The 13,540-nt window shown below is 37.5% G+C and overlaps 2 protein-coding genes across 5 annotated transcripts; one reads left to right on the forward strand and one right to left on the reverse strand.

Annotated features, from left to right (window-relative positions):
* On the forward strand, positions 1–6,657 carry LOC131313685 (endoplasmic reticulum oxidoreductin-1-like). Of its 3 annotated transcripts, XR_009196271.1 has the most exons (10): positions 1–387; positions 1,467–1,598; positions 1,964–2,222; positions 2,548–2,658; positions 3,913–4,031; positions 4,453–4,557; positions 4,650–4,852; positions 5,256–5,379; positions 6,107–6,485; positions 6,554–6,657. XR_009196271.1 is itself a non-coding variant. In XM_058342128.1 (9 exons), the coding sequence occupies exons 1-9, from the start codon at positions 214–216 to the stop codon at positions 6,287–6,289; spliced, it is 1,410 nt and encodes a 469-aa protein (XP_058198111.1). In that variant the 5' UTR covers positions 1–213; the 3' UTR covers positions 6,290–6,657. The 3 variants fall into 3 exon arrangements, 2 of the variants coding, with proteins under 2 accessions (XP_058198111.1, XP_058198112.1); XM_058342128.1 differs by having other exon boundaries at positions 6,107–6,657; XM_058342129.1 differs by lacking the exon at positions 6,554–6,657 and having other exon boundaries at positions 5,256–5,415; positions 6,111–6,272.
* Positions 6,658–7,514: 857 nt separating this feature from the next.
* Positions 7,515–12,318, reverse strand: LOC131313750 (uncharacterized). Of its 2 annotated transcripts, none has more exons than XM_058342249.1 (4): positions 12,077–12,318; positions 10,442–10,554; positions 7,908–8,002; positions 7,515–7,775 (listed from the first exon to the last, which is right to left on the reverse strand). In XM_058342249.1, the coding sequence occupies exons 1-3, from the start codon at positions 12,231–12,233 to the stop codon at positions 7,922–7,924; spliced, it is 351 nt and encodes a 116-aa protein (XP_058198232.1). In that variant the 5' UTR covers positions 12,234–12,318; the 3' UTR covers positions 7,515–7,775; positions 7,908–7,921. The 2 variants fall into 2 exon arrangements, with proteins under 2 accessions (XP_058198232.1, XP_058198231.1); XM_058342248.1 differs by having other exon boundaries at positions 7,515–7,786.
* Between the last annotated feature and the right edge of the window lie 1,222 nt (positions 12,319–13,540).

Consider the following 13,540-nt stretch of genomic DNA (forward strand, 5'->3'; position numbering starts at 1 on the left):
TTTCCGAAACGGTCCCCGTATTTTGTCTTAAGTATTGGGAAAGGCCCAAAAACGTTGAAAAAATCTCCCAATTTTCAACTGAACAACAAATCCAGCAAGTAAAAACGGCCATCGTTTATCCAAATTCCCCCTCTCTACGTTTCACACTTCACCGCTTGATTGATTACCGCTAGTGAACGAAAATCATAATACTCCGTAAAACCGACAGAAGATATGGTGAAAAGCGAGGTCGACACTTCGAAGGGGCGACGAATCCGATGGGCCTGGCCCGTAGCCGCTGCTCTCGTCGCCGTACTCTTCGCCATCGCGTTCGACGCGTTGGCTTCGAGAGGTGCGCCTACACTCTCTCTCCTCGATTCCACCACCAAACGCTGTCCCTGTGCTCCGGTGCGTTTTATTTCAGCTTTGGTTCATTTGGTTACCGAGATGATATGGAAGCAGTAGTCGTCCTCCATAAACTATGAATTCTAACATTTTTTTTTTATGTTTTGTTCGGAAAGTGTCTGCTTTTGATATCATACTTTTTTTTTTTTTTTGTATCTTCTTCTGATGCGATACTTGGGAGAAAGACTATGAATAGTTTGAAGAGTTTTTTTTTTGTGCTTTTATCCCCTCAACTATCCGCATTTTGTCTACTCAGTCCCTAAACTATGTAAACAACAATTTTGTCCCATCAACTTTCTGATTGCAATCTATTTTGTCCAATTTCGAGGTAAAATTTTGCCCATTTTCGTACCCTTTTGGACGATAAAATAGGGCACAAAATTGTTGTGAACATTGTTTAGGGACAGAGTAGACAAAATGCAGATAGTTCAGGGGATAAAAGCAAAATTAATTCTAGTTTGAATTATTAAGGGCAAATAATGAATTTTATCAAATTCCTAGGAACTACAACTATTCGAATTGAAATTAGGTTCTTTGAACTTGTTTGGCGAAATTGTGCCGGGAATACATACTGAGAGTAAGAGTGAAGAAATAAATTTATAGATTGAATTATAATAGAGTCTACGGGAATGTTAAGCATAGGAGATCGGGCATGTTTGGAGAAATTGATGCAGGGAACAAACAGACAAAGTGGCATAGTGGAGGATATTCGCTGATATCCTATTATTTTCATATTTCTTTTGTTTGAAGGGTTGCAATATTACTTTCGTATTTCTTTTGGAATCACTATAAAGTCGGAAAATTCTGTTATATTCATTTTGATAATCAGTTTTCAATGTAGAATTTGGAAAAACTTATGAATAGATAAATTGATCACATTCATTGGAATTCGATGAATGGCAGGAGCAAGGCATGTTTGGCAAAACTTATGAATAGATAAAATTGTAAGGGCGAATGTAGAATCTTGATCGAATGGGATTTTACGAACAGGAGTAAGGGCATGCTTGCCAAAGTGGTGAAATGTATGAGATTTCTAATTTCTCGGAGTAGGAGTAAGGGCATGTTTGGCAAAATTGGTGCAGGGAACACATACGCAAAGTGGCATAGTGGAGGACTGTTGCTGTGACTACGAGACGGTAGACCATCTGAATGAGGAAGTATTAGATCCATTGCTTCAAGAGCTGGTCAAAACTCCATTTTTCCGGTACTTCAAGGTATGTAGTTGTCCAGTGCTGACCTATATTGTTCTTCTAGTCATGAAATACTGCAGAATAATTCTTTACTTTTGCTTCATTAATTCTGTCTAAGGAGAGAGTTAAAGTCAGTTGTTTAATCTTGTTCCTAAATCTAAATGTACGGTTGCTGTTATGACTTCAGGTATGTAAGGGCCTGAATATGTGGTTGAGTAATATCAAAACCTTGGCCTCTACAAATAATTTTTTTCCTCTTTATATTGCATGCAATGACCCTAAACTTTATTCTGATCCATCAGTTCTTATTGCTCTATTCGTCTATTGACATGGTGCCTTTCTACAGTGGAGTGACTCACATCTGATTCTGGTCATAATTTGTCTGGTAGGTTAAGTTATGGTGTGACTGCCCTTTCTGGCCAGATGATGGTATGTGCATTTTGCGGGATTGCAGTGTTTGTGAATGCCCAGAACATGAGTTTCCAGAACCACTTAAAAGGCCCTCCAGTCTTGGCCTTTCATCAGATGATCTTGTTTGTAGAGCGGGAAAGCCAGAGGCTGCTGTTGACCGCACACTAGATACTAAAGCTTTCAGAGGTTGGATTGAAATAGACAATCCGTGGACAAATGATGACGAGACTGACAATGGTGCTTCCCTTACGACTGTGCATCTGTAACTTTTAGTTTTGTGAAGTTTCGCCCTTCTATTTTAGGGCTTATTGAACCATGTCTTCTAGTGTCTTTGAAAATGAAAAAGACCATTTCGTACCCATGTTTTGCAAGTAACAATTCTATTGAGGACTGTAGATATTGTGGTGTGACTTTTTATGTTCACAAACATTTGCAGTGTTGTAGTATCATCTTATTCGCTCGTATTCTTTGTTTTCATTTATCTGTGTACTAAAATCTTTTGGTACTTGTATGCTTCAGCTTGAAGATTATTTAGCAACTGATTGCTAATTTTTTTTTGTAGGTGAGATGACATATGTAAATCTTCAATTGAACCCGGAACGTTATACCGGCTATACTGGTCCTTCTCCTCGACGAATATGGGATGCTATTTATACAGAGAACTGCCCTAAATGTATGTTGTTTTTCCTTCAGGTATCCCTGGGTAATACTATTTGGAGGAACATAAATACTGTTGATTTATTGATTTCTTCACGACTCCATTCATTTATGCTCTCCATGCAATCCACGACTGACATGTCTGAGTTTTCAGCGTTAGTCTTATTGGTTAAAACTATAATAACCTACTTAAGTGGTGATATTTGGTAAGATCTCTCCTCAGAGGTTGTTTAGATTTCGATAGATTAGGCTGTTTTTTCGCTCCCATGGCTATTGAGCTTCATGACGAATATTTGCAGAACAAAAGAGGACCTTAGATTCTCATTCATTTTGGACCTAGAGGTTATCTTCTTTCTTACCGGTGATGTCAAAGTCAACCTGTGATATGGTGTTAGCAAATCCTATTCCAGATATCTATATTTGGATGCTTTAGCCTTGGCAGGGGTCGTAGTAATCCTATTCCTAGTAATGAACAAGGATGTCAACTGAGCTAGCCCCCGATGGTTATCAAATCCTATGTTGCTTCAAACAAGAAATACGAACTGTAGGTTGATCTAAGTTTGTAGCCTAGCAGCTCTACCCTGCAGTAAACCAAATTGGTCTTGCTGGATGTATTGAAGTGCTTACTGAAATGATTGAGCTAGGAAGGGTTGGGTATGGGGGTTGGGGGGAAGGTGTGGAGTCAAGGGATGCCTTGTTATTTTGATTTATGGACTGTGTAACAAAATTTTGAAGTGTATATCGAGTAAGACAACGAATTAACGGCACCTCAATAATTCTTATCTATGTTTGATATGCTCTTTTTATGTTGTATTGGAGTGGATTTTTAAGGTTACAACCCCTTGGCTGTCTTGCTATTCGACATTAATTGGTAACAAACAAATAAAGTACTAACTTCTATAGACAATTCGCAACTTCACACTACTGTGGGGTTAAAAAAGGTACTAACCAGTTCTATAGGTACCACCGCGGATTCTTATCCCAGACGTTTTTGTAATTATATGCACATTATTGAGAAATATCCAGGTTTCTTTGCATTTTGGCCCAAGTATCTGAAAGTTCTACAGCACATTAATAAGTATGTTTAAACCTGATATTCATGGCTGGTTGTTTATTTATTCCAGTATTCACATTGCGTGCATGATAAACTGTTCAATTTCTTGAGACATACTTCCGGTATCTCAAGGGTGATTGCGAATCCAGTGCTAAATATGAATTTCCTAACTAGACGCCCACACTTGCTTGTATTGATAATAAAGATGACCTGCAGATCCATCCGGAGAGTTCTGCCAAGAGAAAAAGATACTGTACAAATTGATATCAGGTCTACACGCGTCCATTTCCATTCACATAGCTGCTGGCTATCTACTTGATGAGGCATCAAACTTGGTAAATCTTATGGTTCATACCTTTGTGTTATCTCTGGTGCTGGTTTATTGGATTGGTGTTCGGAACATTGCCCAACATCACATGTATTACTGAGATGATGGATCAAAACAGTTCAATTAGGAGCTATACTATACTGTGAACAGCCCCTTTGGATGGTGAGGATTGAGGAAAGAAACGAGATGAGAATCCCATCGCTTGTTTGGATGAATAAACTATATGAGAACTTGTGAGAAATGAAGAGATGGCGGTTTTTTATTGGCCCATTTTGTTTCTCCCCATTTCTCACTGTCCGAAGTGGCAAGAAGTTTACGCAAATCAGCAAAGGCCATGCCAGAGGATAGAAGACTTCAGTTATTTTTCATTAAACTATTGAAGAATAGGCTTTCCTTTCTTTTTTGCCTGTTTGCTGCTTTGGTTTCAGTGGGGTCAGAATCTTACATTGTTGTATGATCGCGTCTTAAGATCTCCAGATCGTGTCAGCAACCTGTACTTCACTTTTCTTTTTGTTCTCCGAGCCGTGACAAAAGTGAGTTGCTAATCTAGTAGTACTAATACCTCACTGCCTTGATGGTTCTTCTCTGTGAGTCTGTCATGATATTTGTCCCTAGTGCTTTCTAGGCAGCAGATTATTTGGAGCAGGCTGAGTATGACACTGGTAACCCTGAGGAGGACTTGAAGATGCAGTCCTTGATGAGGCAGCTTCTCTATAACCCTAAAATACAAGCTGCATGCCTACTCCCATTCAATGAAGCCAAGTTATGGAAGGGCCAAGGTGGACCAGAGCTGAAGCAGCAGATACAAAGACAATTCAGAAACATTAGGTTTCCCTTAAAATCCTTGTAAAATGCATTTTTTAATTAGATAATCTAGAGTTAGTTCCCTTAATGAGTTTCATGTTCTCAGTTTATGCAAATATGCAGTGTCTTGTATTCTAAGGTACTTGAAGAAATTTTACTGGTTAATTAATGATCTTTGTTTTCCGAGAATATGGATTGAGATGGAAAGAGGCTCAAAGTTCATCAGATATTGTGTACAAACCCCAGATTGGGAAGCTGCATGCATATATTGCATGATTTTATGCACTACTCTTGTTTCCAGGGATTCTTTGTTTAGAAATAAATATTTTTTCCTCTCTGCACAAGGAAATTACTGTAAAGAACGTATTATCACTTTAGCTGTATCATCCCTTTTGCAATGACACATTTGTTTCCCTCAACTTTGCAGTGCGTTAATGGATTGTGTGGGATGTGAGAAGTGTCGTCTTTGGGGAAAGCTTCAGGTTCTTGGTCTTGGTACTGCACTGAAGATTCTTTTCTCCGGTGATGGTCAAGATAATTTGACTGAAAGAGTAATTTACTTACCCAGAATTGGCATCAAAATTTATCTTATCCTTTACCTTTTGTCCGCCAAGCAGTTTTAAATTAGTTTTGTCAGTTGAGAGTTGAATGCATGCATGTCTTTCTCAAAAACCAATTTCCATTTCGTGTTGATGGAAGTACTTCTCTAAGTTACGACAACTCCAAACCAATTAAAAGTGTAAAAAAGCGGTAACTGTTTTACTTTTCTCCAAAATTACCTTACCATTCAAGTTAGAAACAAGTGTGTTAGCTATGATGGCCCCAACTACAATGATGCAAAAAAGCAGAAAGCCCATTAGGAGGAGAATAATTTTTCTTTGTTATTTTTACATGTTAATGTAAATAAGAACAAAATATAACTTGGTTAATCTTAACCTCTGCTCAGTGGCAAAATCAAATTGCCCACTTCCCCTGCAAGAATACTCCGTAGAAAAACCCAAATAGACTGATGACTTTTGTGGATAACCTTTTAAACTGTAACAACTAAGATCTTCATGGCTGAACCTCGATCCAAATAGTATGAAACATCACATCATGCATTCCTAGTGTAACGGAATCCTTCTTTAATGCTTTAAGAATGGCCTACATCTTTTGTCGCTAAAAGACCTTGCGATGTGCATACAATATATGGGGATGATTAAAAAGTGTATGCAGTGATTGCTGATCAGATGTTTGAGGCTTACTTGGCTGACTAATTTCCATGTTATTGTGTACCAGCTACAGTTGCAGCGCAATGAAGTGATTGCCCTGATGAACCTACTGAATCGGCTTTCAGAATCTGTTAAATTCATCCATGAGGTGGGGCCATCTATTAGCAAAACAATGGGAGGACTGCTTTCTGTGCCAACTAATCTTAGACCGTTACAAAGGCTATGGACTCACATATTTGGGCAGAGGTGACACGTTCGAGTATTGTCTTATTATCCAAGTTGTTTGGGGCTCTTCTCTGTCTTGAGATTTTACTGTTATGAACTAGGAAGATCTCATCTTCTGATGGCTAACTTAATCTCAAGAATATAGGTCAGGAAATGTTAGTCGGATTTTCAAAGGAATAGACTGTTTTGGTAGGAAGTTATGGAGTAAGATTTTTGGAGAGGTGTAATTTTGTTTTGGTTGGATATGGATTCTACATGGCTGTTTATTGCTTCAATGCTTTTTGGAGAGGTGTAATTTTGTTTTGGTTGGATATGGATTCTATATGGCTGTTTACTGCTTCAACGCTTGTAAATTCAGATTTCCATTATTTTGCATGCGGCATAAGTTGCTCCTGTCTCGGGGGTTTGCAGCAATGGTAAACTTTTCAGCTCCATGGGGTCTAACAATGGCTGTCCCAGAACTAAAAAAAGTGGTATTTTTAGTGCCTTGTGTGGTTCCATTCGCTTCTTCAGATCCTTCCGCATGACACAATAGGGTCTTATTTGCCTTTATATTTTCATGCAAGTGCTGGATTTGCGAATGGAGATGGAATTCAAGTTTTTCAGAAAGTCCAACTACAACAATTAGTGGCTATCCTGTAATCTTGTTCAAAAATGGTCTCTTTGGTCTCTTTTATTCAATTCAAAATCACCCCAGAAGAAGGAAAAGAAAAAACCGGGTGTTGTTAGACAATCCCCAGAACCTTTCTGGATTTTGGTTGCTACTGAACTGTGATAAAAGACAATTCCATGGATTAGTATGAGTAATCATGATCGTCATTGTATAGGGATTAAAGAAAACCGGTAATTACTCATTTTGGTCAGCTATGGAGGAGAAATTATCTTAGTAATGAAATATTCAAGCCGGAAGCACGTTATTTATTTAACTAAACAAGAATATGATTCTCGCCCCCTCGCTTTGTAACATGACAGAAAAAGAGAAGGGCAAGTGTAAGCTCGGGACTAAACTAACCTGATATTGTGATACACTATACCTTCTAATATAGAATTGTTGAAGACCAGGCTATTGCTGATTATTACTGAATACAAAATATATTACGACAAAGCACTGGTGCAAAAAATAAGGAAAACCAATAGAATTGGCCACTTAACATAGACAAACGACTCCTAACATTTTACAAAATGCATTGGATACTATAAAAGTAGGACATACAAACAAAAGTTACAAAAGAAAGGAACAGAATTGCACATTTGAGACCCAATTTTACATTTCATTAGGTTACAGGTATCACAGTTGATGATCACACAAGTATACCAATTAGATATATACAAAAGACGATAATCAACCAACAGAATTGTTGTTGATAATAATCCATTGCTCTCCACATGTCACTCTCGATGGTTTTTACGAATAGATAGGGATTTTGATGTCTCCTCTTTCATTAAACATTCTGGAGAAAAAAGCTGAATAACTGGGTTCCCAGCTTTCATTTGTGTTTGAACTCTACAACCTGCGGCAGCCCTAGCCAAACAATGAACCATGACAATGAATTATAACAAAATATTCAAGAGAACAATGACACATGTAACATTTTTCTGTTAACAATACGGAAAGAAGATAAAAACAGAAGTGCAATTCTTACATCCACGTTGATGCTTAGCGAGATTTCTTCAGACGTTTGGCTGGCCTCGTTATTTCTTTCCTTGAATTCTCTGGAGTTTTTATGTCTGTATATGGCTGCAAGCAATTTATAGACCCCGTATTAAAATTGCAGAGAGTTCAGGTGAATAACATTAAGAGAGACCAAAAGATAAAAAACTGACCCCCAGATACGTATCAATGTACATGGTGCATTGCTTCTTGATTGGCAAAGATCATTGTCATCAAGAATTGGAACAGATGGTTCTAATAATCTATCTAGTTAACTGTAATGCAAAGGCTAAATTCATAATTAGCAAGAATCAGAACAGAAAGTTTTGATTATCTGATCCTCCTCTACAAGTGTCAAGCAAATTGATGTCAGTCAGTAGGAAGAGGAAAGGACCCTTGGTTCGATCAATTTATGTTATTTGATTGACTAGCATTTTCTACTGTTCAACTTATTTCTGAACTGAACCGCTGTGTCTAAAAAAGGAGCTTTAGGTGTTGAACAAGCACATTTGCTCACTATGGCCTCGTGGCCCAATGGGATCCAATTGCTTCAGTGCTTCGCACTGTGGAAGTTAGTGTAACTTCAACCATCAAATTTCTAGTTAGCTTCACGTTTATATGATAGTATTGAGTAAATTAGAACACATTAATTCCTCAAATGCAGTGTTTTCCTCACTTGGGAGGAAGTTGGAGTAGTAGAGAAACCAGAAAGAAGCTATGACAACCCAAAATATCAATGAAGAACTGACAAAAGTAGGAAAAAGAATCTGTCACGTGCAATAGAACTCAAGAATAAGCATTTCCTTTCAAAAAAAAGAATAAGCATTTCAACCTGTGAACCAACCACCTAATTTCGATTATGTTCATTCCAAATGGTCTGCATAAGCGTAAAACAGCGCTTGTCACTCCGAACCAAGCCCTCTGAGTTTGTAAAAAGGATGGGGGGGGGGGGGGGGGGGGGGGGGGGGGGGGGGGTTAAAGGAGAGAAAGAAAGAAGAAAAGTATAACACCTATAACTGCCAGGACTTGAATTGACCAAGACTCTTTTAAGTTTTAACACACCATGGCAAATTGCAAACATCTTGGGAACTTACATAGACTTAAGCCAACGAATCGTGACAGCTAACTAAAAACAGACCAATATACGGTAACAGAACAACGCTTCATTAACCTGGCAACCACCTCTTCCACTCTTCTGCATATCTAATTCTCACTTGCAACCACCTGACTACCCCGGTTCAAATGCCAACTCTTGAAATTGGTGCGAATACATGCACCAAATCATATAAATACACACAAACACATATAGAGAGAAAGCTAGATAGACCAAGGTATCTCACATTTTCGCAACTTGTGATTCACTTCTTGACAATCAATATACTCCCTTCTGCTACATTCCCTAGAGAAGCTCTACAATGACCATTGTTACCGAAAGCTCTCCGAACCAAGTCTTGCATCCCCCAATAAATTAGGTCCGGCTACATGAATCCATTATGCTCTCATTGACTAACGTTCAAGTAGCATCTCATGATGTCATGCCAAAAGAGAGACACTAAAGCAGTAACAATCCAAGTTCCACCCAAAACTGAATATTGAACTTATGATTAAGCAGCTATTATTGCATTTCAATTCAAGAAAGAAAAAAAAAAAGCCAAAAAAGGACCAAACAAAATTAATAACCTCGATAAAAACCCACGAATGAAGTGGGAAAAAAAAACTAGGAAGCTAACTATAAGCGACTTATTGGAGCACAGAGCCCCTAGGATGGTGTAGCTCCGTTTGACATGTGTCAGAGGGAGTGAAACGCATGTGTCTGACCAATATCCTAAACATGTCCTAACTTTTTTACAGTCCTCTGGGTATTCTGAACAAGCTAACATAATAAAATCAACCATACAAGAAAAGACTAACAAATCGAACAATCGAACATAAACCTCTAGAGAGTAAAAAAAAAGTTCTTGACAAACATTTTTGTTCAGCCTGCTCGAGGCAGTACGAATCAGCAGGAACTTTTTAGAAGGCAATTAATTTATAACCATGCACACTTACACACACAAAAACACAAACTCTCTCACATTGAGGATTGGGGCCCACACACACTGCTTGTAGAAGAGTTGTTTTAGAGGGTCCACATCAAACTAAGAAGCACAATGCCAAAAAGAAAATAAAAAATCAACTTCTTTATTCATTCCACAATTACAGAATGAATGATTATTTCATATTAAAAGCACAAGGGACAGCATCAATAAGAGACAACTGAGAAGTACAGCCGCAAAAGGAAACTATATGTGGAGCTATTAGGCATAAATTGATATACCGAATCCTCAAAATTTGGTAACTTCAACTCCATTAACAACTACCTATGAGTCTTTTTTCAGCTTACACCCATTATCTTAAGTTTTTGATCCAACTAATCCATTGGCACAAATAGTTCATGGGAGAAATACAAGACTTTCAGTTTTCCAATGAAGATTAAGATTCTTTAAGTGAAAAGCACAACTAAAATAGAAGGCATTTTTTCCCAACCTCTTCGCGCTTTCTTTGAAGTTCCAAAAGTTCTTGACAGTATGCAAGGCACTCAGCATGGTATACAGCAGCCAATTCTTTAATCAAGGACTTCCTTCTAATGATACCAATCACTTCAAACAAACAAAGAGCAGCAGTAAACAACTAGGAAAAAGATATGAAGACATCAACAAAACACACATTAGTTAAATATCTATAAGGACAAACTTGTCATCAACATAGATGAGTCCTTGAAGGATAGGATATGTTCAAAATGATGACGGTTCACATGCATTATACATGTCAGAAAGTAAAAGACACAACATGGACACATCACACCCAACGGTAAAAAGCAGTCCACTGACAGACATCTCTTGCTACTGCAATCCCAAATGCATATGGAACCTATAACTGGTTGGGTCCGAAGAAGTGCCCAAAGAACCCAAAGTTTCTGTTACCACTGTGATCATCTTGAGGGGGGACTAAGAGATGAATAACCAAAACATACATAGAGACCGATGATTAATTGTACCATGCAGACACAATTGACCCACCAGCAACATTGGTTGGAACCCCACTACCTGGAAGTATCTATTTGGTTAGCGGGGCATGTGCTGGACTTGTAAGAATATATAAGTTGGGCATGGTCCCTGACTACCCTCGATGTGAACATGGCCCACATATGTGAAGAACTGCTATAGGTAAAATACCATTAGCCTAACAACCTGGGGATAATCTCAGGTATTCACATAACCCATTGTCCCATTGTGTTCAAAATTTGGTGTCACCTCCCAGTTCCTCTCAAGTAGCGAAGTTGCGTTGCCTTCCCCTTGAGGCCAGCAACCAAGAGGACCTTTCTTTCATCACCCTGAGTGTCTAACCTCCCTCTTACACTGTCGCAAATAAGTAAACAAAGCTCCTAATGGCGAGCTAGCTCTCAGTGACACTGCCTTGCGGCCGTTGCCTTTTCCTAAAGACGAAGTCCTCTTATCATTCTAGGTTTTACAATTTCATAATCCAATAAAACAAAGTTACTACGTTGAGTAAGAACTTAGTTAAAGAATACAGAAAAATAAGCTTCTGAAAGTTTCTAGACAATTCAACATATTTCTTTGGTTTTAAAAGACAAAATGGTTTCCAGCTATTTTTCTGTCGGCTAGGGCTTCTAGATTTTTCACTAACGAAAAAAATATATAGCTAATATGATTGATTGTTCATGCACATATTCTGCAGTTCAGATGCATATTGCCTTAATTATCATAACGTTCAAAGGTTAAAAAACAAACATGTTCAATACATTAGCTATGAACGGCGGATCAAAATTTCACAAATTGACTCCTTTTTTTCTTTTATTAGAAGCGTTATGAAAATAAAGTATCTGAATTACATCAAACCGGACATAAGTCCACAATCACACTAAGCCAAACTAGTAGCCGGGGACAAATAAGTAAACAAAGAACCCCCATTCCCGATAAACATGCGCAGAAACTGTTCTTTTTTCTTTTGGGTCCATAGTTAATAAAGTGAAGACTATGATAACCAAGGATTTTGGGGAAAAAAACATAATTAAGTGATGTAGCAATTGCAAACCCTAATGAAGAGTAGGTGGTTAGAGAGAGAGAGAGAGAGAGAGAGAGAGAGAGAGAGAGAGGTTACTGCGGCTGGGATCGAATCGGGGTGGTGGCGGATGAGGAGGAGGTGGAGGATCGTCACGTAGTGGTGGAGGCGGTATTGGAGGGGTGGCGTCGACTGACGACTGCGGCAGAGGCGGCGGCGGAGTAGATCCGGGCACTTGTTCTTGGAATTCACCCATTCAGTTGTACTCCAATTGGCAACAATGGCGCGCCAGCTGTGCCCCCTCCCCTAAATTGCATGTGGGAAATATGTTTGGGAGACTTAAAAAATTTGTTTATTGCACTCTTCACTTATGAATTTATCTTATTTTTTTTAACAATTTATGATTTCATTTTTTTCATATTTTTAATACCGATATTACCTTTTTGAGTGTTGTTAATTGTATATATGTATATATTTAAACCATATATATAGGCCAGATTTTAAACCATATATGTAATACAAGCTTTTCGATTTCATGATAAATTATTTGTAGTATTTTATCATGAAATATGTCTGTATGTTCTTATCATTTCATGGTTAATTATTTGGACCGTTTACCATGAAATTAGTCCGGCAAAATTTGTTAGGCCGCTGTGCGGACCAATTCATATAATGATAGTTTGAGATGTGTAAATACTTATGTTTACATTCCAAAATTCTTGTCTATATAGGCCAAGAATTTTAGAATGAAATTATAAGTTATTTTCATCTCAAAATTCTTGTTTATAGAGGTCCAGAATTTTAGGATGCAATCATAAGTAATTTACATCCCAAAATTCTTGTCTATAGAGGCTAAGAATTTTAGGATGTAATCATAAATAATTTACATCCCAAAATTCTTGTCTATAGAGGCTAAGATTTTTAGGATGTAATCATAAATAATTTACATCCCAAAATTCTTGTCTATACAGGCCAAGAATTTTAGGATGAAATTATAAGTAATTTACATCCCAAAATTCTTGTCTCTACAGGCCCAGAATTTTAGGATGCAAACATAAGTAATTTACATCCCAAAATTCTTGTCTCTATAGGCCGAGAATTTTATGATGAAATCATAAGTAATTTACATTCCAAAATTCTTGTCTATATAGGCCGAGAATTTTAGGATATAATCATAACTAATTTACATCCCATGTAATGTCATGGTAATTTAACCATGTAACGGTTTGAGGATGTCATGTTATATATATATTTTTTATGGAAATTTAGCCATGTTCCATTGGCCAACTCGAAGGATGAAGAATAAAAATACAAAGATGTGGTCAATTTATCATGTTACATTCGTAAAAATATTGAATCCTTAAATACATTCCATGATTAAAAAAAAGAAGTAATCAATCATATTGAAATTTACCAAATCCCATTGAATTAAGAAAATAATCCAATCCAATCCCACTAAATTAGGAAAGCAATATAACATAATATATGTATATCATAGGTGAAAAGGGTAAGAAAGATAATTCATACATTAAAATGATGAAAACATAAGTATGAAAAAAAGGC

This window comes from Rhododendron vialii, chromosome 13a (genome assembly GCF_030253575.1).
Source record: "Rhododendron vialii isolate Sample 1 chromosome 13a, ASM3025357v1".
Taxonomy (NCBI): Eukaryota; Viridiplantae; Streptophyta; class Magnoliopsida; order Ericales; family Ericaceae; genus Rhododendron; species Rhododendron vialii.